Source organism: Panthera onca, chromosome A2 (assembly GCF_046562875.1).
Source record: "Panthera onca isolate mPanOnc1 chromosome A2, mPanOnc1 haplotype 2, whole genome shotgun sequence".
Classification (NCBI taxonomy): Eukaryota; Metazoa; Chordata; class Mammalia; order Carnivora; family Felidae; genus Panthera; species Panthera onca.
The window spans coordinates 86,224,497-86,251,491 of NC_138340.1; the positions used below are offsets into that span (position 1 = coordinate 86,224,497).

At 32.8% G+C, this 26,995-nt stretch overlaps 1 protein-coding gene across 9 annotated transcripts in view; it reads right to left on the reverse strand.

The window, feature by feature from the left end:
- CACNA2D1 (calcium voltage-gated channel auxiliary subunit alpha2delta 1) overlaps positions 1-26,995 on the reverse strand; it is a 499,516-nt gene that overhangs the window by 53,178 nt on the left and 419,343 nt on the right. For 6 of the 9 annotated variants that reach the window (XM_078442515.2, XM_060632341.3, XM_060632344.3 and 3 more), the window contains 8 exons: positions 18,134-18,212; positions 17,197-17,246; positions 15,705-15,794; positions 11,697-11,774; positions 9,574-9,648; positions 9,246-9,320; positions 1,750-1,821; positions 346-417 (listed from right to left, as the gene is read on the reverse strand). In XM_078442515.2, the coding sequence (XP_078298641.1) occupies positions 346-417; positions 1,750-1,821; positions 9,246-9,320; positions 9,574-9,648; positions 11,697-11,774; positions 15,705-15,794; positions 17,197-17,246; positions 18,134-18,212 (591 nt within the window). Of the gene's footprint in view, positions 1-345; positions 418-1,749; positions 1,822-6,089; positions 6,147-9,245; positions 9,321-9,573; positions 9,649-11,696; positions 11,775-15,704; positions 15,795-17,196; positions 17,247-18,133; positions 18,213-26,995 lie in introns of all 9 variants that reach the window. The other 3 variants (XM_060632338.3, XM_060632340.3, XM_060632343.3) reach the window with 2 other exon arrangements.

The following is a 26,995-nucleotide window of genomic DNA, read 5'->3' on the forward strand; positions in this document are numbered from 1 at the left end:
CAGCTATTACATATTTTCTTCAATTCTGCATGATGAAATGGCTAAGAACATGGCACAACATTAAATTGTGTTCTATTTCCTAAGATGATAAAAAATGGAGACATGAAATATAATTTTCAAGAATATAGTTATTAATGTAAAACATCAAGAAACTTAAAGCAACATGCTTTAGAAAAATTAAAAAGAGTTAAAAACATTATTAAAAATACTCTTCCAGCAAAGACCTTAAAAAATGTTTACTTGAGACATCTCTGTTTTATAAATACTGCTTTAATACAAAAGACAAACTACCAATATAATTATGTACATATACGTTTTGTTTAATAAGCCTGACTTAATCTTTACCTCATCTTGAGATTTAACCAGAGTTCTGAATGTTTTTTCTCCACTTTCTCCATCGATCATTTTATTTCGAATCTAAGGGAAGATGAAAGAATCACTTTATTGCACGTATTCAAGTGACTACCATAATACGATTATTAAAGTATCGATATTTAAAGGTTTATACCTTATTTTACAAGAGACTGAATAAAAATAGGCTGGTTGTACCAGTAGTTGTAGTTTTCTCTGGGAATAATCTTTTAAAAAGTTACCACATTCTTTTAAGTTACCACGTTACAGTCATTTTACATATTTTAAAATAATAAAGGTATCCTTAATTATCTTCAGCCACCCCTTAATTTTTAAAATACAACTAATGAAAGAATAGTCGATTACTTTATGAGACTGATTGTGAGATGTAATAGGTTAAATGATATTATTAAAGTCACTCAGCGACATCAGAGTCCCAAGGACCATGCTCTTTATTATTACATGATCCTGTTCTATCACCTGAAAACACTTTAAAACAAACATTCATTAATCACCTAAGACATCCCAGCACTATGTCTTCGTCTTGGGTAATAATAACGAGTAATTACATTCTATTGTTCTACAATGAGGGAGTCAATGTGTAAAACGCGTAAAGCAAGTGCCTATCAAAACACACCATGACAAATTCTCAAAGAAATATGGTGGCCTTTGCATAGATGAGAGGAGAAGTTAATCCATATAAAAGAATCTTAAAAATCTTTGCTCTGAAGTGCAAAAGCCGGATCCAAATGCTGGTCCTGCTACTTACTGGCTGATTAATGAGACAAGCTGTTTAACCTCTCTGGACCTAAAATCTACCCTCAGTTCAACAAATAAAGATAAGATAATAATAGTATCTATTTCAAAGGCTGTTGAGAATCCATGACTGACACTTAATAAATATTATTATTAGTTATCGTTATTATTAAGGAAGACCCTCTCAGAGGAAATGGCATGCAGTTTTAGTTTTGAAATAAAATAGAAATGTTTCTGGGTTAAGTATACAAAGACAAACATGGCTGCTTTGCCCTTCACATTGCTCACTGGGTGGCTGGATGGTTAGATTCCCTCCAACTTTTCTTTTAGCTCTGTAGCAATGTCCTCCATCTCTGCGTTGTTTATTGCAATTTGTAAGTTATATTTGTATTGAAATACTTAAAATACCTCTAACTATGGGATAAGAAAGAAAGAAACTAATGTCACACCCAACTAAAAATACTCATTCCTTTTCATACGATCATTTGTGTAAGAGAGCCCAACCCTAGAAATTTTAAAGACAAACAACATTCACCATTGTGTGGACAGGATCTAGGAGAGAAGATAACACAATGACGCTGCTCAACAGATACTGTGGAATGAGTGAACCCCAGGATCTGACCTGATCAGGCACACACTCACCTCCACCTTAATGTCATTCTCTAATTCTGCATCAAGGAAATCCAAAGTTACTGGCTCCTGAGATTTGGGGTTCTACAGAGAAAATAATAATAATTAAGCATATATGACATTGAAAACTGATGTTGTATGTAAACAGTTCAATGTATATTCAAACACAAAAATAATTACATAGAAGTTACTTACCTAAGGTGTATTAAACGGCTGACAAAACAGTTATACAAAGATATATTGTTTTGCATACACGTATTTTAAGATAATAATAGAGTAGGGACTTGAGCTTTCTGTGAAGCAAGAAAATTTTAATTTGCCACCAACTGAAGACAGTCTCATTTCGAGTGGTATGTTAGATACTACATTTATAATTACAGGTTCCGTGTGAATATGACAATCAAAGATCTACTTGAAACTTTTTTCCTTTAATTAGGATGGGAAAGGAACAAAATGAAGCCACGTGGATAACATATTTGGCAATAAAACAAAGGTAACATCTAAGTGATACACATTTCTTTACTTGTGTTCTATAAAAAGTAAGAGATGAGGGAAAATGTTTTAAAAACTAACTTTGGGGGCGCCTGGGTGGCTCAGTCGGTTGAGCGTCCAACTTCGGCTCAGGTCATGATCTCACAGCTCGTGAGTTCGAGCCCCGCGTCGGGCTCTGTGCTGACAGCCCAGAGCCTGGAGCCTGCTTCTGCTTCTGTGTCTCCCTCTCTCTCTGCCCCTAACCCACTCACATTCTGTCTCTGTCTCTTTCAAAAATAAATAAACATTTAAAAAAAACAAAAACAAAAAAAACCCTAACTTTGAATTTGCTAAGTAAAACTCTTTTAAACATACTCTTCTTAAGATGCATAAAGATGCAAGTTTGCTTTATATATTTGAATCTTAGAAATTTTACATTTGAATTTAATAAATTAAGTAAATTTTATAAGATAAAATACGTGGTCAAGTCATAAGGACTTTAATAAAGATTACCTATTGTAATTAAAATCTAACTAGAATATTAATCCTTGGGTTCACTAGATAAGGTTTTCTGCTTTAATGTCTCCTACTGCTGCTTCTTGCTGGTGTGAATAAGTAAAATTAACTGTGGAATAAGGCATACTCTTTATTTCTATAACTATGTCAAATAAAACTGTTAGTTTGGCAAGTTTACCTCATATGACATTTAAAAATTTTCTCAATCATAAAATGAAGACTTATTTAACTATTTGATACAAAAATACACTGATTATTTTATAACAATGCTAAGAATGTAATGTGCCATAATAGATTATCAAAGTTTGTTCGAATAATCAAATCATAATAGGTGTCGATAATTTTACAACTAAATGATTTTAGAAACTGGATTTTTAATTTGGACTAAAATAAATACCACCAAAATGTGATAACTAATTAGATAGAAGTAATAAATACAAATTATGCTGTATTAGTGCAAGGTCACTGGAATTTTAGTGATTTCAGATTCACAGGCTCTTCCAAAATACATTCAGATTATCACTATTTTATTTATTTTTTATTTTTTTTGGACCACCGATTGAACGAGATTATCACTATTTTAATTAAACACTGTTTGGACTGACTACCCAAAATAATAACAATAATTAAAATAAATTAAATAAACACTAACTTCAAATGCTGAATGACATTATATATGGCAGGTATTTATTTTATAATTATTACAAAAATGCTTTCTTTCAAGATATAACTCCATTTAAATGATGACAGTTTATGATTCCTATGGGTTTTGATGAATTGATATTCTTAAAGGCAAATTAAAAAAATAATCTCAACTGTGTCTCGTGCTTTTATTTAAAAATTATTCACTGCTCATAAGCTTGATATCTGGAATCAGAAGACTCTGGAATATTACAAATGACTATTAGACTGCTTAATAGGTGATAATACTGACCATTGTTTGGATAGCAATATGTTGCCTCAGAAGCAAATATTCATTTGAAATGTAACATATTTCATAAAGATAAAATAAAAATCAATACTGAAAATAATTTTAATCCTTTGTTTAAAAAAATGAATCAAGAATGTCACTAACAAAAGGATACTCTAAATTGGACAATATAATTCAGAATTGCTTCTTTAAAGTTCCCTGAAATAAATCCTCTTCACACAAACACCATAAGAGCATTAAAAATTCAACATACTCACTGCAAAACAAAGTCAACATAATCAAAATGATAAAATATAAACATAAATAAGAATATTATCTTACATGCAATGGATAATGCATAGCATGACCAGACCCAAACAGCATGCATGGCGGAGGCATTATCGGGAAGAATTGGCAATATGAAGATCATGTCCCAATCCAACATATAAAGACACAGAGAAGAAAATGAAATCGTAAAAGCAAAATGTCAATGCAAAACTTGTACTTTTTAAATGGCAATCTAGCTGACCATTTTTAAAAGACCCATCATAGGCACAATGATTGAAAAATTCAAAAGCAGAAATTTATAATAAAAAAGAACCAAGTGAATTTTGAGAACTGGAATCCAGTCCCTTCATTCCTAATGCTTTTGTTTGATATTTTAAATATATAACACTTTTCATGTGTAAAATTTTAGTATCAGCTGACATAAAGACAACAACATTTATAGAACTAAAAGGCAGAATGCCTTTAAACAGATTTTAAATAGAAATAATTAGTGCTTAGGTTGATTAAAAATATTACATAGTTCAAAAAATATTCCTAAAATTCTAAAGTCTTGTATGGTTGCTAGTTTGCCATTTGAGGTTTCCTTAGAAAGAAAGTAAAAATAAAACAAACCATTTTTCAGGTTGTTTATTTTCAAATTATATCATAACATTTACATGCAACATTTGAAAGTACTGTAAAAATGAAAATTTGCTAGGATATACATGAATGCAAAAAGTATAATTTAAGATAATACACAAAAAGAAGCATGCAAGGAGAGTAACAGGAGACAATTTAATAAATCAAGAAAAGACACTAATTTCATTTTAACCTCTACAGGAGTCATAAAAGATATGAAGACTGATGCAACAACATGAAGTTCAGATTGCACAGAGTTCTAGAGCTAGAAGAAAATTGAAGCTTCTTTTAATCCAGTGGCTCTGCAACTTTAGAACAACCTGGAAAGCTTGAAATAGTATTCATTAACTTGGGTCCCATCCCTGGTCACATTAGTTCAGAATTTTCAGGAGATGGAGCTGTAGATCAATATATATATTTAATTTCCTAGGGGAATATATCACGTAGGTTAAAAAACAATTATTCAGGGGCGCCTGGGTGGCTCTGTCGGTTGGGTGTCCGACTTCGGCTCAAGTCATGATCTCACAGCTCATGGGATCGAGCCCCGCATAGTGCTCTTTGCTGACAGCTCGGAGCCTGGAACCTGCTTCGGATTCTGTGTCTCCCTTTCTCTCTCTGACCCTCTCCTGCTAATGCTCTGTCTCTCTCTCAAAAATAAATCTACATTAAAAAAATTAAAAAACAACAACCATTATTCAATCCTCCTACTTTTCCAATGAAGAAGTTAAAGTAAAATGGGGTTGAATGGGGTAAAATAGTTTAATAATATCTTCTGAATATCATACTACCTGTCCATAATAATGCCACTAACTTTTTTTAGAGCAATGATAGGATTACATATAAAACATTAAATCATACTGAAATTCCTTCGGAATTTTGAAATTCTGTAACTGTAACAATTCTCATACTGTACTGTACTAAACTGTAGGAAGTATCCTCTCTACTGATTATTTTTAATGTAATTATAGAAATATGTACACATAAAATAACATTTAAATTTTGTTGATAAAGCAAAAAGATTTTGCAATGAACTTGTCAGGCAATAACAATTTACAATATTTATTTGCAATTCTGGGCATTTTTAATTAGCTTAAGGGAAGTTTCTCTAACCTCTAATCCAAAGATACACTTTAGAAATTCAAAGAAATTTTGGCCTGCAATGTATGGTTTACAGAAACTATCACACCAGAACTGTCTTTTTATTTCCACTTTGAAGTTAATTTTACAAGCACTTGTTAGGAAAACATGGATTGGACACTAATTTCACAATTTTAATAACAAATTTACTTTTAGAAGCCATCTCCTTATAGTTGTTCTGATTAACGACATTACATAATTTGCTAGCAATCTTAAGTTAGCAAATGCATACCCCCTGCCATCATTAATAATGCTTTTGCTCCAGTTTGAGAAACGATGCTCATCTCCAACTCATGCTCTGGAAGCTTGATGTCAGGAAAGGCAGCATTAATCAGATGCTTTAGGAAGAGAAGCTTAATCTCAACTCTGATTTAGCATATTTGAAGCCACTGCTAACTTCATTCACAGTTACCTGAACATTGGGTCTCCTTTTTCTTAAATTAATTGTTGGTATACCTACACCAATAGGCTGAAGCAACAGAAAGGTGGTAATTCATCATGCTACATTGCAATACAGGTAAGGCTTCTATCCTACAATCAATTTTGATCAGATATTTCCTTGATCAGCAGCAGGTATCACAGAGTTCATGACATGTCAACAAATAAAATGAATGTTTCAAAATACTGGTGGTGTATAAAAAATGTTATGCTAGTAAAAATATTCAAAAAATTGTTTAGGAGCATATTTTAGTATCTTCCTTTTTTCCTAAAAAAAGTACATATTTGGAAAGTGAGAAAAGTATTTTGTCTCAGACAACTTTAATGCTGATTCAAAAAAAAAAAAATCCTGCAGATTTTAGAATTTACATGATTCAAATGTGTTAAAATATAATTATTATAAGATATTGAGAAGTGTCAACATTAAACCCTTAAAATTTGTGGCTTTGTTTTCTGAAGTGTTACCAAATGTTGTATCTGTGGAACTAAAGGAGAATTTAATCCTAACACTGTAGATTTATTTTAAATATTGACTTCTAAAGTGTGGATTATGCACAACTTCCTATACAATAAATATTTATTAAGATTGACCAAAATAAAGTATCTTAGAAGTGTACCCAATCTGGTTATTCTTATGAAACAAAAAGTAAGAAATGTAAAATGCATTTTGGAATAAAGCAGGATACATTATCCAGTACTTGTCAAATGTGGTCATGGTGGAGACATGAGGAGATTAGCAATGATTGCTTAGAAAATTAGATATGTAAAAGGTTTATACCTACTTTATTTCCTGAGATTCTAGCCTTTTTGAAGGATACTCATACTGCCTTCTACAAACTACAAAATTGTACTGAAATAACTTAAGATTATAATTTCAGGAAGAAAACACAAGGCATTCAACAAAGAATACTTGCAATAACACTAGACTTTGACCTTATTTAAAAAAAAGGGGGGGGATATTATGGAACAGCATTATCTTCCTTTATTTCTACTGGTAAATTTCTGATGAAAGCACTGAGAATAATTTTGTTAGTATACTAGTGGTTACCATATCTGTCCTTTGTACTTGTGAATTTCTAAAACAAACAAGATGTCTTACACTCTATCATCCTTTTATGCAGTTCTTTGGTCTACCTGCAAAGCATGCACCATCACCCACAAAACACAAATAATGTTTAATCTAATGATGAGAATTCACAAGCATATTTAATTCACAAGCATAAATTTCAGAGAAAAGAACACATCAATTGTTCAAATGTATTTTAATGGTTTTGTAAAATAGTATTTTCTATGTATTTACTATGTAAAATAGTATTTTCTAAATATCTTTGTTGCACACTTGCTTCTAATAATTTCCTATGTAAAAATATGAAAAGTTAACATAGTCCTAAAAAAAAAAAAATCACCTGGGCTGTAATAATGCTTTCTATAGAATTTATATTTTTGTTGTAATTATATGAGTGTTAATAAATTATTCCAAATCTGAGACAAATAGATGTTAACATCAAATAGTAGTAAAATTTTTCTATGTAAATAGTGCTTATCAGAAGAATGTATAAAAGGGGGAAAACCTTTTTCAAATTATTGCCTTTAAATGATAGATTTATATACATTGTATGTACATTATTCTCATTATTCTTCTTTATTATTTTGTCTGTGATATATTTTACTTCCTTTTGGAGAAGGAGTTAAGACCTACAATCATAAAAATGGGGATCCTTCACACCTTTCAACACATTACATTGTTACTGCTTTTAAATCACTTCAGTTGTGGGAATGTAAATTAAAATATATTGGATATACAAAAACCAAACAATGGCATTGCAAATTTTTAAAAAAATCTTAAAAATATTTAAAAAGATACAAATTTTCAACTGTGACAAAATCAGAGAATATTAGGCTAATCATAAATAACTCTATTAAGAGGAACTTAACAGGACATATTTATAAAGGCCTGTGATAGACTAATGATAATGGGGAGAAATGTCTATACCATTTTTATAATAAAATAACCACTTTAAATATAGTGCAGAATGAGAGGCAGCTACATTTGATTAGCTGATATTTAGATCATGATGGAGTTTATATGGAAATAAATTCCCAAGCGAACTTTTAAAATCATCACATTTCTTACAACCACTTAGTACATTTTTGCATTCAATATCAATGGTTCTTAATTATCATTGATTTGAAAAGTATTTAAATGACTCAACATTAAATGTATGTGTGTTTATGAATATACTTGTGTATGTCCAAAGATATCACTAACATTAACTATTCGTGACCGAGGGAAAGAAGATAGTATGACTAAATCTGGATGTATTTCCCTCTAGCATGGGTTAAAGTATCTTCAGTGTTATCTCCAAAGTTAAGCAACAACTTGAAGATGCTCATAACTTACAATTATGTAATATGATTTTGCCAGTTTTTATTTCCGGATAAATATATTTCATCCTACCTGTGAAGCACTAATGGAAAGTGAAAGAAGCTGGATAAGACATTTAGGAAAATATTTCATATCTTAGCATAGAGATTAGAACAACAAGTTCATCTATGTGATTTTGTCACTTTCTGATAACTCCCTGATTAATAAACACCTCCCAGTTCTGAAGCTCATCCCATGGAGTTGTACTTATTGAATTTCATTCCTATTTTTTTAAGCATGCTCAAAAGTACAAAGAAAAAAGCACTTTGGGAGATGAAAAAGAGAGATAATTACTAGAAAAAAGGGTGATGGAAAATATGATCTGTGCATAGAAGAACATTACTTTTATTTATCAGTTTCACACCCATCTGGGGCAATCTCCTCACTACCTTATAGCCTTAATCAAAATCCCAAGGGGATGTGTGAACTCAGGCATGGGGCAATAATGGCTGTCTTTGAGTTGTGAATATTGGTTAAATATTCCATAGGAATATGGGACAACTAAATTGGTAAGAGAAAATGAATAGTGATTTCACACTTTCATATATTATAAACTGTGGTCTTGTCATGTATTAACATTACAGACCTAATGTTCCTTTATATTTAGTGCTATATAATGAATTTAAAGATGACAAATCTATTAAGAGCATTAACCATTAATTTTACAGAATTGCATTAATCACTGTAAACAAATTATATACATACCTTTGGCTGAAGATTTGGATGTAATAAAACATAACCATTAGGATCAATTGCAAAATAATAGCCATTGGGGCAGAGCTGGAAAAAAAAAAAAAAATCCCTGGGTCACAGTCAGAAATCACATTCTTTAAAGATAAAAAATTCTTAACACATTTTAAAGCATGAAGAAAGACAGCATAGTATCTTTATATTATTTTAAAGATCTTAACATTTAGTTCATTCAGTAAGTTAACTACATGATTTTTGAGGATTACTTAAATGTTTTATAGACAGCTAAATTAGTACAGAGCTCTAAAATAAAAAGATACCCAAAGAGTAAACTTCATCTTACTGTAAAACGTGGTGTTAGTCGCTTAATATCTTCCAAAGATACATCAACCCCCATCACACCAAGAATTAGCTGGTTCTATAATAAAAGATAGCAAAAAGGTAGTCTATTTTGGATTTAAAAAATGCACATATTTCTACACAATTATTATATATGTTCATCCTTTTGCTTGACAATAGTTATATTCCAATCTAGCTTAAACATTTTTAAGGGTGAAACAGCTTTTGATATCAATTTACAATGATTCCCACCTTTGTTTACCCAGGACTTTATCATTGTAAATGAAATCCTGATGACTGTGGCTAAAATAGAAAATGTAGGGGGTTTTTTTTGTTTTTTTTTTTAAGTAGACACAATGCTCAGCATGGAGCCCAACATGGGGCTCGAACTCACAACCCTTAAACCAAGACCTAAGCTGAAATCAAGAGTTGGACACTTAACCTACTGAGCCACCCAGGTGCCCCAGGAAATTTATTCGATGCCCCTTGTACTCATTATCTCTAATATTTAATTGCTACTGTACAGTCAGTTGTAGCTGTATGTGTGTTTGAAAGATACCAAACATGGGCATCCAAGCTTTAATTGCAAGTCAACAAGGGCTATGTGGCAAACTGCTATCATAATCTTCTCAGGGACATGAAAGACGAAAATGGTGTTAAAATTTAGAATCAGGAATTTCAGTTTTAAATAGAATTATATAAACTAAAAAATAAATTAAGATGTTACAACGAAAATTATAAAATCCATTCAATAGTTACCATGAGAACACCATAAATTTTGTGTAGGTGCACAAACAGTGAGAAAGTTATATCAACTATATTCTTTTGTCATGGACCAATTCTGGTCTCAGCAAACCCTCCAAATTAAAGCAATTCCTTAGTCCATCTGGATAGTTACAGAATTACTCCTTTATGAGTTAAATTATTTAGAACCCAGAGATCTTTTAGAATGACAATGGGTTCCTGGGACCCCTGGGTGGCTCAGTCAGATAAGAATCCAACTCTTGATTTTGGCCCAGGTCATGATCTCACGATTCATGGGTTTGAGCCCCACATAGGGCTCAGTGCTGACCATGTGGAGCCTGCTTAGAATTCTCTCTCTCTGCCCTTCCCCTTCCCCCTCAAATAAAGAAACTTAAAAAAAAAAAAAAAAAAAAAAAACAAAAAACAAAACAACTAACATTTTTGATGGCCACATCATAAAAGTAAAGAGTTCAACTGAAATTTATAATAACTGAACAAATAGTAAGTGCAACAGACTTCATTTTGCCATAAACTGGAAATAAATTCCCCTCCAGTCTGGAATGTCAAACAAAGCCTAAAATGAATATATAATGTTAAAAAAAAAAAATCTTAACTTGTCCCGCAATCTAAAATTCTTTCTGATGCAATTTAAGAAATAGGAATGCAACCCTACTTTAAAATCAAAAGTATTTTAAAAATGAGTGGAATCTAACAAGTAAAATTTTTCAGAATTTTTAAGTTGGTAGCATCTCATTGCATTGACAATATTTCCAGTGCTGCAGAAATCAACATTTTTATGACACTCATGTAGTATTTTTCTTCAATCTTTAAAAAACAGAAAACAAAATAGAGCTCTTCATTTTTTAAAAATATTTTTTTGAGAGCTATTCATTTTATATCAGATGCTTAAGTTACATGATGATTTAAAAACAAAACAAAACAAAAACTACTGTCTGAACGGGAGCTGGAGGAGGAATGTTTCAATAAAAATACATACATACAGCAGAGACAAACATTACCATGGTTTTGTTCTTTGGATTTTTCTTTCTGAGCTCCATGGATATCTTAGATACATTTAAAAAATGTGCACACAATAGTATTGCCCATCTGTCATGTAATTACTCCCAGGGACTGAACTTGTGTTCTCATCAGTTCATAGTTAAACAGAGTTAAGTTGAATCCTGACTCTGGGGAATCAGAGAACTTGACCTGCATTTCCTTTTTCCCAGGTGGTTATCACATAGGCAGCTGTTGCCTCTTACTTCTGGTCTCACAAGACAGTTACATTCTATGTATTTCCTTATAGAAATATCTTATCCACACTGAGCTTTGACGTCACAGTTTATCATTTATTATTATTAATTTTATCAATTAACTTTTAACCTTTAAGTTTGTCTTATTTTCAACTTGGCCAGTTATGTTGAAGACCGGAAGAGTTCCAGTAATGACAAGTCCTAGTTCCTAAAAATAGATTCAGAAAGAAAAAGGCAAATTAGACTTACAATTTAAACTTTGTCATTCTGAATTAGTCTTTGGTATTTGACACTGCATTTTATGGTTACATTATAAAGAGACACAAATACCTAGTAAATGATTTTGAAAGCTTTTTCACAATGTTTGTCTTTAAAAAATCAATTAAAACATCTGAGAAATAATGAGAGTCTATTAGGCAGCTATTGAAGCCCACAACCTCTACAATAATAGTCTGAGAGAGCACTGCAAATAACTTAAAATTATAAAAACTCAAATTACACTAAATATTTCAGTAACCCTGCCCCTCCACTCTTTTGTTCACAGGGATTCCATGAACAGAGTGATATTAAAATATTGTTATATAATTTGTTTGCCTTCCGTTGTGTAGTTTCACTCTTAATTTTTTCATGCCCTGAACCAAAGGCTTCATGTTAAATCATAAATGTATAGCAGAATAAAGAGAAGAAACGAGTTATCGATATCACATTTGCAATCGTCTGGTAAATACTATGCTGTTCTAAACAAGCAATAATGCTTCTAAACACCCTCTAAGACAAATAGTATTTTTTGACAAAGTCAAATAATGTAGCTAACTGTAAGCATCAAATGCAATAGTCTGGTCATGAAGCAGTTTAGTCTAACAAAAGTAATGACCTAGTGTCATCCAGCATGTTGATCATTTCATATATTAAATGAATCCATGGAGATTCGTTGAAATAAGGCGATTTTCAAGTCAGAGGGTTTTTTTGTTTTTGTTTTTTTTTTATTACTGCTATCTGCAGCCATTTTATATATATATATATATATATATATATATATATATATACACACACACATATATATATATACACACATATATATGTATATATATGTATATGTATATATGCATATATGTATATGTATATATATTTATTTACCATTATTACCATATATATATTATATATTTATTTACCATTATTTCATGTCAAAACTACATTTTCAAAAAAATCACACTTCAAAATAATTTAAAAATTATTATTAAAAATTTCAAATTTGCTGAGAAAATACTAGTAATCGTGTGAATAATGACCCCAAATCCAAATCTCATGACCCTTGTTCTAATTCCAGAAACATCCTGGCTTCACAGAGAAATAGTTTATAATTGTGCATGTGAGAAACCCCAAAACAATGGGAACTGAATTTAAAGAGGAAGAACAAACAGAGAGGCTTTCAACAGAACAAGATACCAAACTGTTTGGGACAAATACAATTAAGGAATCAACCACACATAATTGGTGCATGATGATATACATGTGGGCTCTCTCTTCAGTTCTAAGCACGAATATTCAACAATGGAAACATCCTTCAAAATGCAAATTCATATTCACAATGAAAACTTTCTACCTCAATAAAATCAGATTAGAGATAACTCATAAAACTGGACTCCAAAACACAATTCAGTAAATATTCCTTTTGGAGAGATTTCTATTCGTTATAATGCATAGTTTTAAAAAAGCTAGCATGATACACGATAAAGTGTATATGAGGCAATCATTTTCTGCACATCACTTTGCATTTCTACAGAGTATGGTAATGTGCTTCTAAATATGGTAACATGTGCCCTAAAATGAGACACTAGACTTCTAACATAGGAGATGAAATCATCAATGAACTCATTGGTACCCAATTTCCATTTCCTTCTTCATTGATTAAGCAGACAAAAAATTTGTACAAATTCCTAGGGAACAATTTAGAGAAATAAGACAAGATTTCTGCCCTCCTGGAATTTATCTGGTATTTTTATATTTTCTTGATTCCAACTCTTTTCATCTCTTTTTTTTATCCAAAGAATCTCACTTTATCTCCCAAATAAAATGAACCCTCCACAATATTGTTCCAGTCTGCTCCTGTTCTTAACTCCCATTAGCTCTAAAAGTGAGTGAGGTACCATTTTCCAACATACCCAGCCCTTGCCTAACTCATACTATACCCTCTTTGTGTGGTTTCACTAGTTCCCACCAATTGTAGAAACTTTACCTTGATTCATATGTTCAGCTAAACTGTCACCATCTTTTAAACTCACCCTACACCACCCCCAAATATATGGCTTCTTTCTTCTGAATTTCCAGAGTTCTTTTCATTTTTTTCCATTATATTTTGTCTTGGAACGTGTTTACATTTTTTTTTCTTAATGTAACCAAGATATACTGACCAGCATATATTGTGAATCTGCCACATGCAGCGATTACAGACAAGTAATTAGAAATACAAGACCATCACTTTTCATTCTCAAGTTGGTAAAAGAATGCTCTAAGTGTCTCCTGACTAGCCAATTCATGTGCCTCTTTTTTTTTTTTTCTTGCTTTACATTTAGTTTCAGCTTATAGAACAGCATGTTTAGAACCAGAATCTCTTCCCAATGTCATCTGTGCTATCAGTGAGAACCTTACCAACAATGTAGACGTGCTGGTTAATGAACTTCTGGTCATAGGAAATCCTACAGGGCATAATTATTGACTCCTCCTATCATACTCTGTCCTGTGATGGATTCGGAAAAATGAAACATTTTGGCCATAGCTTTAGATGACCATGTGACCTTAAATAAATATGTGATGTCAAGAAGGAACACTGGATAGTAATTTTAGCTAGGATTTGAGGTAAGCAAGCTTCACTTTATCTTTCTTAGCATGCAAAGCTGCTGTTAATAGTGTCTATTTTTCTTCCAACTTCCTGTATATGTTTATTTTACAAGAACCAAATGATAAGTAATTGTAAATGGACTGCGTGTTGCCCTTTGGGGTCACGATTGCATTCAGGGAAGTAGTATCAGCATATAATTGTACTCCAAGGAGGAAAAAGGGTTAGTGAATCAGCATTTACTTTTCAGGGCTTAGGATTTTGGTTCTCTGTGGTATGTTACACATTAGTCAAATCATTAATAAAGTCTTCTCATCAAGATTAAGCATATGTATATATCTTAAGCATGATATTTACTATTTGCAACTTTAATACAAGGAAAGTTGGAGTTACATTAGACAAGTTTTCTCAGTTTCAGCTCTAATGATCTTTTGAATAATTCTTTGTTGTATGTTGTATGCATGTGCATGGGGTGAGGGGACTGTCCTGTGTGGCATATGACATTTAGGAGCCTCCCTGGCCTCTACCCATGACATGTCAGCAGCAACCCCCGCCCATCCCAGTCACGACAACAGAAAATATCCATAGATATATCCAAATGACCTGTGAGTGGCAAAAACTCCTCCAGTTCAGAACCACTGCTTTGAAATATGATAGGATACTTAGATTAAAATTTGAGTTTCACAATGGACAACTTAACATGTTTTTGTTACATCACACCACATGTGATCATTTTAATGGCTTAGTTCCATAAAAATCTGGGGTTGAATCTCAAACAAGAGATGATATATAAAGAGGCTAATAGGTTCGTGATGATTTCAGAGTAGGGTCAGATTATCTGCCTATTTAATTGCATGTACTTCTGAGCTTTGTTGGGTCTGGCTTGAGTTGTGGAGGCAATACATGCTTCTGCCAACTGAAGTCTATTATTAAAATATTTCAAAATTTTTGCTTAAAGTCTGCAGTAGCAGGGACTCATTCACTTGACTTTAGGGTTTGTTTTTTTTTTTTTACACAAAAATTCAGAAAGTTATTGAAATGCCTGTAAATTCAAGATTTGAGTTGTGAAATTCCACACTCTCAACAGATCACCTAAAAAATAAAGTTAACACTTTACATGTATGGTTAGACAAGACGAGGTTTTTATGTATATTATCTAAATTCTAGCAAAGAAGGGTGTGATAGAAGGACTTTCAGAAAGGACTTAATGAATTGGAAAAGATAAATGTCACCTAGAAAGATGCAGAAACGAGCTGTGTGCTTTTGTTAGGACACTCTTTGGCTGAAAAGCCAATCTCTTACCAGTGCATCTAGATACACATTTGTCCACTGGACTTGCTTTGCTTTGTCCCCTGCTAAAACCATTGGTCTTCCCAGAACATCCAAGTACTCCTATATTTTAAAGGAAAAAAAAAAAAAAAAAAGGTTAGGGGGTTGAAAAAGAGAAATGCCGTAGTAAAAACAAAAACAAAAAACTCCACAGAAGAAAATTATCTAGAGTTAAAAATGAATATGGAATCAAAGTTATTAAGGGAGTAAGTGTATAATCATTTAATTGCTATTTTGGGTATACCGTAAATGGTACGTGTACATACTTTGAATCAACAGTACTTAACTCATTTATACAGTAGATCTACCCGTTTTTTTCTAATACCAAAACATTCTTTTTCTGAGGTACAGCCAATGATAGGTGAAATACGTTCCTTGTGAATTGTTTTATGTTAATCTAAACTATTTAAGGCTCTGTGATTTACTGGATGGAAGTGCACAAATTTGAAATCATAAAGCAGCCACATACTTGCTTTCATATCACAGACTGTTTGGCTGAAATTCAAAACTACATTTAAACATATCAAAAAATAAATGCAACACTGTGCCAAATAAGACATCAGACTCTAGTGCAGCTGCTGTTTCATTTCAACATAAAACACAGTCAGTATTCAGTTCCACAAATGCCATGTTATTTGTGCTACATCTTGCCTTAGTCTATTTTGTGGATCTTCAGTTATGTTTAAAATTGAGTAATGGTTTTAAATTGTAACTTATGAATGCTTGAAAATAATATATATTTATATTAACTTAGTTGCTTCAATCTACGAAGTTATTTAACAGGCATATTTTCAGTTGAATGGTTGTAGACAAATTCTCTCCTCGTTGTAATTTTACTATGTTTGAGAGAGCCAGCAGGCTCCATGCTGTGTGTGCAGCCTGATGTAGGGCTCGATCTCACAACCACGAGACTATGAAACGAGGCAAAAGCCCAGAGTCAGGCACTAAACCAAATGAACCACCCAGGCACCTTGTAGGTTTATTTTACATAGGTAGATACATCTGCAGGGGTTATTTAGGAAGTATTTAAATTCTGATTAGAATCTTGTATAATTTGTTCAGATTAATTATTGCTTCCTTTTCTTTGTGGTACCTGCAACTGGAAGAAACTCACTTAAATGATCTGAAATGGGACCAAGTTCAAATTAAATGAAATGAGATTGCTAGTAAATTTTCATTTTACTTATTTTCTGTGATGTTTTTAACATCTGAAAAGAACACATGTAGCTTTTCACCTGAGTTTTGAATATTTGAAAACACTGGGAACCTTGATGTAATAATAATCAATATACATCACCATGATACTCATCATTTTATTACAAATATTATGGATCATTTTTTCATTCTCACCTGTTTTCTCCAATTGAACATATTTAAAACAGAAAAGAAACATCTTATTCTTTGCGAGAATAATAATAAATTTAAATACCTTGTATTTAAAACTTGTAATAACTTGTAATCATACCTGAGTATTGATTCTTATAGCTCCAATGGAAGGAATTTCATAGTAATAACCTGAAACATATACATATTTTTATATAGAGAGAGAACATCACAATAAATGACCACAAAATTTTTTTCTGGCTTCAGAGGAGAAAAGGCCATGTTTTTTTCACTTTGAATTCAACAAATACTAATATATCAATATCATAGATGAATGTGGAAAATGTTTGCTTAATGCATATCCCTAACAAATGTACAGACTTTGTGACAAACTTCGCTACATAACTTAAAGTGCATCAAATAACTGTGATTTTTCTATAAAACAGTAGGGAACCTGGCATCATTTAAAATATTTGTATTATTGGAGAAATTATTAAAGATACATGATAATGGTATCTGACAATTATTGTATTCATATAGAATATTTGCCTACACAGGACTTTCCTAATAAACTGAGGTTCTTTTTATTGTTATATGATCAGTTTGTCAAATAACATCTTGTTTTGTTTTGTTTTCTGTGTATATGGGAAATACGGACTCACTACACAAAATCTGAATTACCTAGGAATGTGTAAGAAGACTTAAAAAAAAAAACTTAACCACTTAGAAAAAATGTACAAACATGTCACACTTTCTCATATGTAAGTTTTATATAATTCATATATTCTTTCATTCTTATTTGATAAGTATTTACTTGATAAGTAGCATTAAGTATCTATAAATGAAACACTCAATGATATTAATATACCATATCATATACCATATGATCAAATGTCTGAATTTTTATACACTGTCACATAATGTCAATGTTCTCTACAGAAAATTTGTTCAACATCTTAGGCTTGGTCTCTCTTCCAATAAACATTAGCTACAACTTTATATTAAATGATAAGATGTAGAACTAGCATCTATCAATTGTTTTTTAGTAGTAAATGTGGTGGAGAAAAGAGATCTGTTACCTTTATTTTCACAGGCCATCCACTGAATAGGTCCTCTGTCATAATTATGTTGGCCAACTGAAAATGTGAATACACGTACCTGGTGAAGTGAAAAAGAGGGATCTGTTAGGCTGCATAAAATGGAACCAAATGGCAACACAAAACAGCTCAACCAAAAAATAAAAGCATGCTTTTCAGGTAATTAATGGGACAAGAAAAATGAAGGCCAGTAAATCTTTCAGGAAGTCACCAGACAAAAACCACATAACCTATACTCAACACAGACTTTAGTTACTAAATTTGAGACGGCACTTGGGTGCCCCACACCATGTCCCAATCCTATGTCAGAATCATGACTAATGTTTCATTAGCAGAAATGGGATCTTTTGGGCCCAACCAGCTACACCTGTCTCACCTGGTTAAAACATATCCACATACCTAGCCACTGCAAAAAATAATAAGTAAAAATAGTAATTTCCATTTCATAAATATGTGGGGTTCAAAAAAATTTTTTTAATGTTTGCTTATTTTTGAGAGAGACAGAGCATGAGCGGGGGAGGGGCAGAGAGAGAGGGAGACACCGAATCTGAAGCAGGCTCCAGGCTCTGAGCTGTCAGCACAGAGCCCGACACGGGGCTCAAACTCATGGACTGTGAGATCATGACCTGAGCCGAAGTCGCCTGCCCGACTGAGCCACCCAGGTGCCCCTCATAAGTATGTGTTTAAAACAACATACAGAGAAAGGAGGTCATTATAATTTTAGTTGCTTAAGATAATCATAGTGATAGTTTCAACTACCTCTACACCATGAAAATATTTAGTACATACATATAGGATTGTGAAGTTGGTTATATTACTAACTTTCTACAAAGATGACTAGCATCTATAAATAAGTATGTTAAGCTTCCAGGATTTTTAAAGAGAATCAAAATATTGGCTGTTTCTAATGTGATGCAATACATGTAAATATTTTAAAACTATTCAATTCAACTGAGGTAGATTTTAAATTATAGGAATTTAAATGTTTACTGGAGGCCATTATACTTAATTATAAAATACTCTAATTTTATAATAATCTAGGATAAATTCAATGTCACAAATACTTAATAAAATGCCTATTTAGCATATATTGATTTTTACCAACTTAGTCATCTAAGAAAACCAGTATTTTAAGGTAAACATTTTAGCCTTTTCTAAAGATAAACATGCAGAAAATCACTTTTCCATGAATTCATGTTCTGGTTTGAACTATGTTAACAGCTTTTCTCTAATTCATGCCGATTGACTGTTTGAACTGACATTTTCTAATTGCTTTGCCTGTTTCATCTTTGCACATGACTGCAGAGCACAAATCTCAAAAGAGACTTCACATCTGTTTTCTGTTCCTCCACTGGTCGTGGCCACACAGAGATCACTTCATAACAATCCCGCCCCAAAATGTACATGGGAGATGTTGCTGTTTCACTTGTAAAGTTTTATGTGAGCCACCCTTAAGCTGCACAGGTTTGCCTCAGCTAGTTATGTGAGAAGCCATTTGGTGGACACATCTGAATTTTAATCATCTCAAATTCTAAGGGCAAGTGACACATTCTAGGTTGACAGAAGTCGGTGACACCTATTTACCTCCACTCCCTCAATTCCTCAAAATATCACTTCATTTTCTTTAATTTTTCATATATAGTTCATATTTCAATAGAGTGTCACTTCTTATGTAGCTGAACTTACTCCTAAATGGAAATATTTTTGTAAACAGGTATGCCACCCGACTGATAATTCAATTTAACTGCTGTACCTTAAACAATTGTCACATGAATTTAGGGAAAAAACCCAGATGCTCCAGAAGGCACTTGGGAGATCTCCTTCGTAATGAACACTTGAAAGCATGTCTCAAATTTTCAATTTAAAGCACTGCTTTGTCTTGGTGTCTCTCTTACCACAACAGTGTTCTGGTAAAATATTTTCCACAAAGTATTTTCAGATTAAAGAAAAATAAGGCTACATGAATTATTATATTTATATCCCTGGAAGGTAAGAATTTCTACTAACATAGGGGTTATACTTAGACACACAGCACATAATTCTGACTGATGCTAATTCATCAAACAGTCCAAATAAACACGACTCAGCCAAAAAAACCTACCAGTAAAAAACAAAACAAAAACTTCCCCCAAACAACAAAATACTTGTTGCTTTGTTTTACTCCAAAACTTTTGCCTAAGCCCCAGGTTTGCACATAGAAAGATCTGAGAAGTCATCCAAATTAAGAAATTCAGAATTGGAGCTGGGTGTAGAGGTGTAAAATTTTAAAGCACACTAAACATTTTGTGTGTGTGTGTGTGTGTGTGTGTGTGCATGCGTGCTTCTTTTGTGTTCATTTTCCACATATATCCTCAGCCATTTGACTGAAAGTGGCATTAACGGACTGATTTATTCCCATATTACAGATTTATAATCTGTACCCCTTTCCTTAAGTTTTATTTGCCTTACTGTAGACTTTGTTAAAGACACCATTGTTCTGAAATTTTCCTCCCAATGGTCACTAAAATCTTAAGAACTACAAATTCAACCTTCTTTTTGTAATTTCTGCAACTGCCTTACCATTACTATATTTCCAAGATCTTTCTAAAATACCTAAGATGCTTATTTTTCTCTTGGTAGATACACACATTGTGCACACACACACATGCATTGTATATATTTTAATCATTTTATAGAATGCTTAGAATTTTCTAATTTCATAAATATACACCTAGTTGAGAAAAAATTCAATATAAAGCACCCTAGCTTTTAAACTCTTTATATAACAGTGAAAAAAAAAACAACATAAAAACTATTTCAATCCCAAATGCCACACTCCTGTTGCATTTGTTTTGCTTTACACATTTTGCCAAGTTATGTGAAAAGAATTTTAACTTCACTGATTTCATACACACGTGCAGTGTACATGTTATAGTGCATGTTCACAATAAACTCGTGAAATTTAAAAGACTATGTTTGCACCCTAACTTTCCACTTAGAATTTTAAATGGTTTCATTCTTCCTAGTCTATGCTATATTACTGCCACCCTGTGGAACAGTGAATAAAGTAACTCTAAAATTCCTAATGCTAAATCCACAGAGATGACGGCTGTCCCTTTATTCCTCTGACATTTTCCACTTCTTCAAAGGTATTGTTCTTGTTTAGTTATAAATTTGGGGAAATAGAACAAGAGTAGTTTCTTGAAATATGCCCAACGTAAGAATTAAATCACATTCTCAAAGATCTCTATTGTTAGGGTTTTTAATTAGTATATTTGCATGGTCCTATTTAAAAACAAGTAAATGACATATAAAATCACTCAAAATACTTAATGAGTAGTCGCACAAGCTAACTATTTCATCTAAAGTCTCAAGCAAGTTACTTACTTTAAACCATGCCTACCAAGGCAAAGTCAACTTTGGTGGAGAAAAAATTTCTTTACTCATGCCTAGTAGTACATTTGTAATCACACTATGAGATTCGTGTAACAAATGCATACTGGAAACTTTCTAAGCGAAATAGTGCTAGACAATGTGTTAAATGTTCCCTCACTAATCTGGATGATTTTAGTTAAGCTCAAGTTTCAAAATGTTTGTTTCTTTGAGAGTCATATATGACTCAGTCATAAATGGGCTTAAAATTATTTTTCATAATCCTGGAGATCAGAGAAGTAACATGGGAAGATAGTATTGGATAAATACTTGACTGGGCTGGAACAGTACTGTATATATCGTACCTGTTAAAGTGCCATATATATAAATGAAAATAAATACTAAATGACAAAAAAAATGAAGAGCTGCTTGAGTGGTTTCAACTTCTTACCATATGGATCGAAGACAGGCTTTGGTGTTATTCAAATTAAATCTGTTTGTTATAACACGGAGCCTAAACTAGGCTAATAGTCAGCAAGCATACTGAAAATGTGGACAGTTTCATTACACTTATATCATGTTAAATCCCTAATCTTTTTATTTTATGTTATGCAGACTTGTTCAGTGAATGTCAGCAAACTTTTTAAGGCAGAATAAAGTATACTTAATACACGTACCTTTTATGTACTCTATTATTCTTAGGGAATGAAAACTTTCTCCTCAGTTTTGTCTCATGATTAGTTACATAAGCACATTCAAAAACGTCAGGTATATAATTTTGCCTTCAGTTCCTTTAAAAACCAATTTTTCTCTTAACAGATTACTGTAATTCCAACAGTCTAATGTTGAATGTCAAGCCTGGCCCAGTTGACCAGAGAAAACTTTTAATTAACAACAAATTTGGAATATATTTAAAATATATTATTTTAATATTATTAAGTTTGATATTATTTTAAAAAATAAAATATATTATTAATTTGTTTCTTATAATACACCACTGTTTTATAACTTTATCCTACAATTTTGAACTTCTGCTAATCTGTTTTGTTTTGTTTTGTTTTGTTTGTTGAAGACTAAAATACTTGTCTTCAATTAAGATTTTTCCAAAGCCACAGGGTCAACCTATTTTAAAAAGCCATAGGAATTTCTTGTTTCCCAGCAGAACCCAGTTACTGGAAACTGTCACCTCAACAATTATCAGTTACCCAGAGTTCAAGTTTAATTTACAATAGGCAAATCTCCAAGGAATAATGGAAATGAGACTATGAAGAAAAGAGGCCAATAAAACTAAAATAAAAACTTCAGCTATCGAAACATGTTAGAAAAATGATGTCAGAAATGGGTTTTATTAATTTACTGTGTGTACTAAAGTTTTTGGCATTAAGCCTATAAAAACACTAGATTGGACTGAATATTTTAGGAGAAATTTCTACAGCAGTTTCCATAATTCACAAGTGTACCAGAATCTGGAGCCTTCGAATAACCCACATCCCTAGTTTTATAGCATTATGAAATAAATAAAAGTGTCCAAATTCACCTTTCACACTTAATTTATTTTATAAAGCCCAATGATCTGAAAGCTACTTGCAGCCTGCAGAGTTTTGATGGCTTAGTTTAATCCATCTTAACCTCTTAACGCTGTGAAAAGCATGTCCCTTAGTGGTCAAGTCCGACTACACAGAAGGCTCTTGGGTGGGCAAATGATGATTGGCACAGCCACAAGGCGGCCCGGGAAAAAGAGACAGATGACCAGCTACGTGCAGTCTGCGAGACGTTATGAAATTTGGATTACAGATCATTTAAATTCTTAACTCTGCCACTTAGTAGCTGTATGACTTTCAACAAGTTATTTAACTTCTCACATTTTGGTTTTCGGATTTCCAAAATGGGGATGACGGTAATGGCAATAAAAATATTTTTATCCTATGATTATTCCCATTGTAAATGAAAGGATACATATAAAGCTCTTATGGTACATGGAAAATTATAAGATCAATCAATATGAACTATGGTAACGAAGAGGATGATGATGATGAAGAGAATTACAACTTCTAGAGTCAAATTATCAGTATTTCATGGGCAACGTTTTCCATCAGTAACACAACAGCATTCCATGCCTCAAAAAGAACTCAAAATCATTCAAAATGACACCTTTCTAGAGGAGCAACTTTGGCTTGCTTTATTACATTTAGCGATAAATTAAAGACAAGACGCCAATATTGTCTAAATGCCACTGTGTCCATGAGATATGTGTATAGGAAAGTTCCAGTCATCTGACAAAGGCAAGAATTTAGTCAAGGACTGTTGAATTTGTGCAAGCAAATAACATCAAACCACTTTAAAGAGGAAAACAAAATGCATTCGTCATATAGGTTTTGCAGTTGTGATCTTTTTTTAAAATTTTTTTAATGTTTATTTTATTTATTTTTGAGAGACAGAGAGAGACAGCGTGAGCAGGAGAGGGCAGAGAGAGAGAGAGGGAGACCCAGAATATGAAGCAGGCTCCAGGCTCCGAGCTGTCAGCACAGAGCCTGACGTGAGGCTTGAACCCACGAGCCGTGACATGGTGACCTGAGCCGAAGTCGGCTGCTCAAAGAACCAAGCGGATTTATCTCTCCCATGTCCTCCATGTTGCATGCATAATGACATAGATACACGCCTTGGGATTACGTTGGTACTTAAAAATTATTAAGAATGATTACAATGAATCACCCTCACGTTATCAGGTAATAAAGAAGCAATTTCTAGTTCTCCTACCCTGTGCATACATTTATAGTTCATGATAAAGGAAGAATAAGTGATGGGTACACTGCATTTCCAAGCAATCTGTAGCTTGGCCAAGACTATCATCAGCTGGAAGGTTGGAAAATAAGTGATAGACTGATTTAGTTCAGACATGCTTGGGTAAGGCCAAATACTTCATTGACACTGATAATGAGAACACTCATGAAAAACTGTGTGTCAGACTTATTAGAGTGTATGGAAAGATGCCATCAATACAATCATATTTTATATAAACTTAAACCTCCCTACTTATAAGATGATACACGCAAGAGTGGAACATTAATTCTGCTCCATATTTGAATTACATGGAAGTAAATATTGATGAGATGATTATCTTTAATTTTTTTTAATCTTTAAGTTTATTTTACTTATCTTTGAGAGAGGGAGAGAGAGAGCGCATGAGCAAGGAAGGGGAAGAGAGAGAGGGGAAGAGAGAGAATCCCAAGCAGTCTCTGCACTAATAGTGCAGAGCCAGATGGCAGGCTGGGTCCCACTAACTGTGAGAACATTACGTGAGCCAAAATCAGGAGTCGGCCTCTTAACTGACTGAGCCACCTAGGTGCCCCTAAATGATTATCTTTTAAAAGAAGAACAAAGTTATTGCATTGTTCTTACATATTTTTTATTTTTGTATAGTTTACCTTAGGAGCAGATTGTGTATTTACAGGTATGTCTGCCATATCAGTAAACATTTAGCAACTACTATGCATCAAGCACTGTGCTACCCTCAAAGGATTCAAAAGTACATTTACAAATCAACAAAACCCCTAATTCATAGAGCTTCAAGCTTACCTCATAATGTGATGTTAAGATGATTTATTGTAATTGTCATCAATAAAGGTAAAATACCAACATAATCCCAAGGCATGTATCTATGTTATGCATCCACATGTAAGATGTGACAGGAATATCTGTTCGGTTCTTTAAGATAATATATATAAAACCTACAGGACTATTGCATTTTGCTTTTCTTTTTTTTTTTTTAATTTTATTTGAGAGAGAGACAGACAGACAGACAGACACAGTGGAGGGAGGGACAGAGGGCACAGAGAGAGAATCTCAATCTGAGAAAGAGAATCTGAGAGAGAATCTGCCCAGTGAAGAGCCTGACAAGGGGCTCAATCCCACAAGCGTTGGATTATGACCTGAGCCAAAACTAAGAATCGGACGCTCAACAGACTGAGTCACCTGGGCCACCCCTGTTTTTCTTTTTAAAGTTGTTCTGTGTTATTTTTTAGAACAAGTTCCTTCATAGAGGGAAGTTCAAAATAAGAGAGCAGATAAATAATTAATCAAAAATGGTAACCTGAGAGAATGAAAACAGAGGAAAGATGATGCTGAACACAGAATGATAAAGGGGTATGTGGGAAAGGGAATGCTCTATGCTCTAGGAAGACTGAGCAGATATCTATGGTAACTGGAATGCTTAATCTGAGAAGAAAGCAGCTTCAGAAAAAGCAGAAGGGCGTGCCTCTTTAGGTCCATGGATTTAACACAAACAAAAGGCCATCCTGATTCTCGGTGATACAATTCTATCCAGAGATTAATTCAAGTGTATTTTCTTTACATTTTCTGTATGTCTTCTTATATACTGTGTGCTTCATGTAATACTCAACTTCCACTTTTCACTAGATTTTAGATAGTAAGGATTCTGTAAAATGTTTGGTAGTAGTATTACTCACACCTGAAGAGAATGTGTCTGATAATATTTTCCTTAGTTCAGGGAATAAAGTATCAACATTAATTTTATACTAAGAGAAACAAGTGTAAATAAATCTGTCAGAGAGGAAGACAGAAAGACATACACACACACACACACACACACACACACAACATGACTTTGACATGGATAATCTCTCTGCTGAGAGGCCAATGTTACTGGTAATTCCTGTTATCAACTCTACAGTAACTCCAGCATAAATAACACATTTGGGTTTTTTTGAACAAAGGCATATTTTCTATTCTAAAGCTGAAAAGCTCTTAGTAACTGCTGCAAGTGGCAAAATGTCTAAAATGAAGCTTTTTAGAAGCAGTGCATTTGTTACCCGGTATTATAATGTTTTACAAATCTGAGCGCCGCATATATTTAAACACTGCTTCCAAAGACTTCATTCTTGCCCGATGGAAAAGGCAGGCAAAGACAGTAGAGAAGGCAACAAATCACTTTCCTTACCATCTGTTGAAAAATTAATTGACAATTTTCACTGTTACTATATAAAACACATACCCAGATTCCATAATTGTAACTTGGTTTAGATTTTAGTGGGCTACAGATTATTTCTTTCTACTATGGATCTGACAAATAGGAAAGACTTTGCTAATCATTTTTTAAATAACTAAAAAAAGTAACAATGCATCTGTCACACCGTTATAATTTTAGCGACACTTTATTTTGAAATCCATGCATCATATTTTCCATTTGTTCTTATTCAATTTACTGGTTATTTTGAAATTTTCACATTATAAATTTTTGATGCTTTTGCATTTTTTGATTAATTCTGAGAAGCAAGCTAGGCATCAGAGGACTATTTTCTAACTGGCTAGACAATCTTAAGCGTGTACTGTTAACCAATCTTTTTGCCATTCTACAGAAAATCAAGTATCTTTAATTTTGCTAGGCCTGGGAATTATCTTTCAACTCTGTGTCTGGTTTCACTTTCCTTTATTCATTTGTTTGGATTCTGTGATAGAGTTCATTTTAGTTTTGGC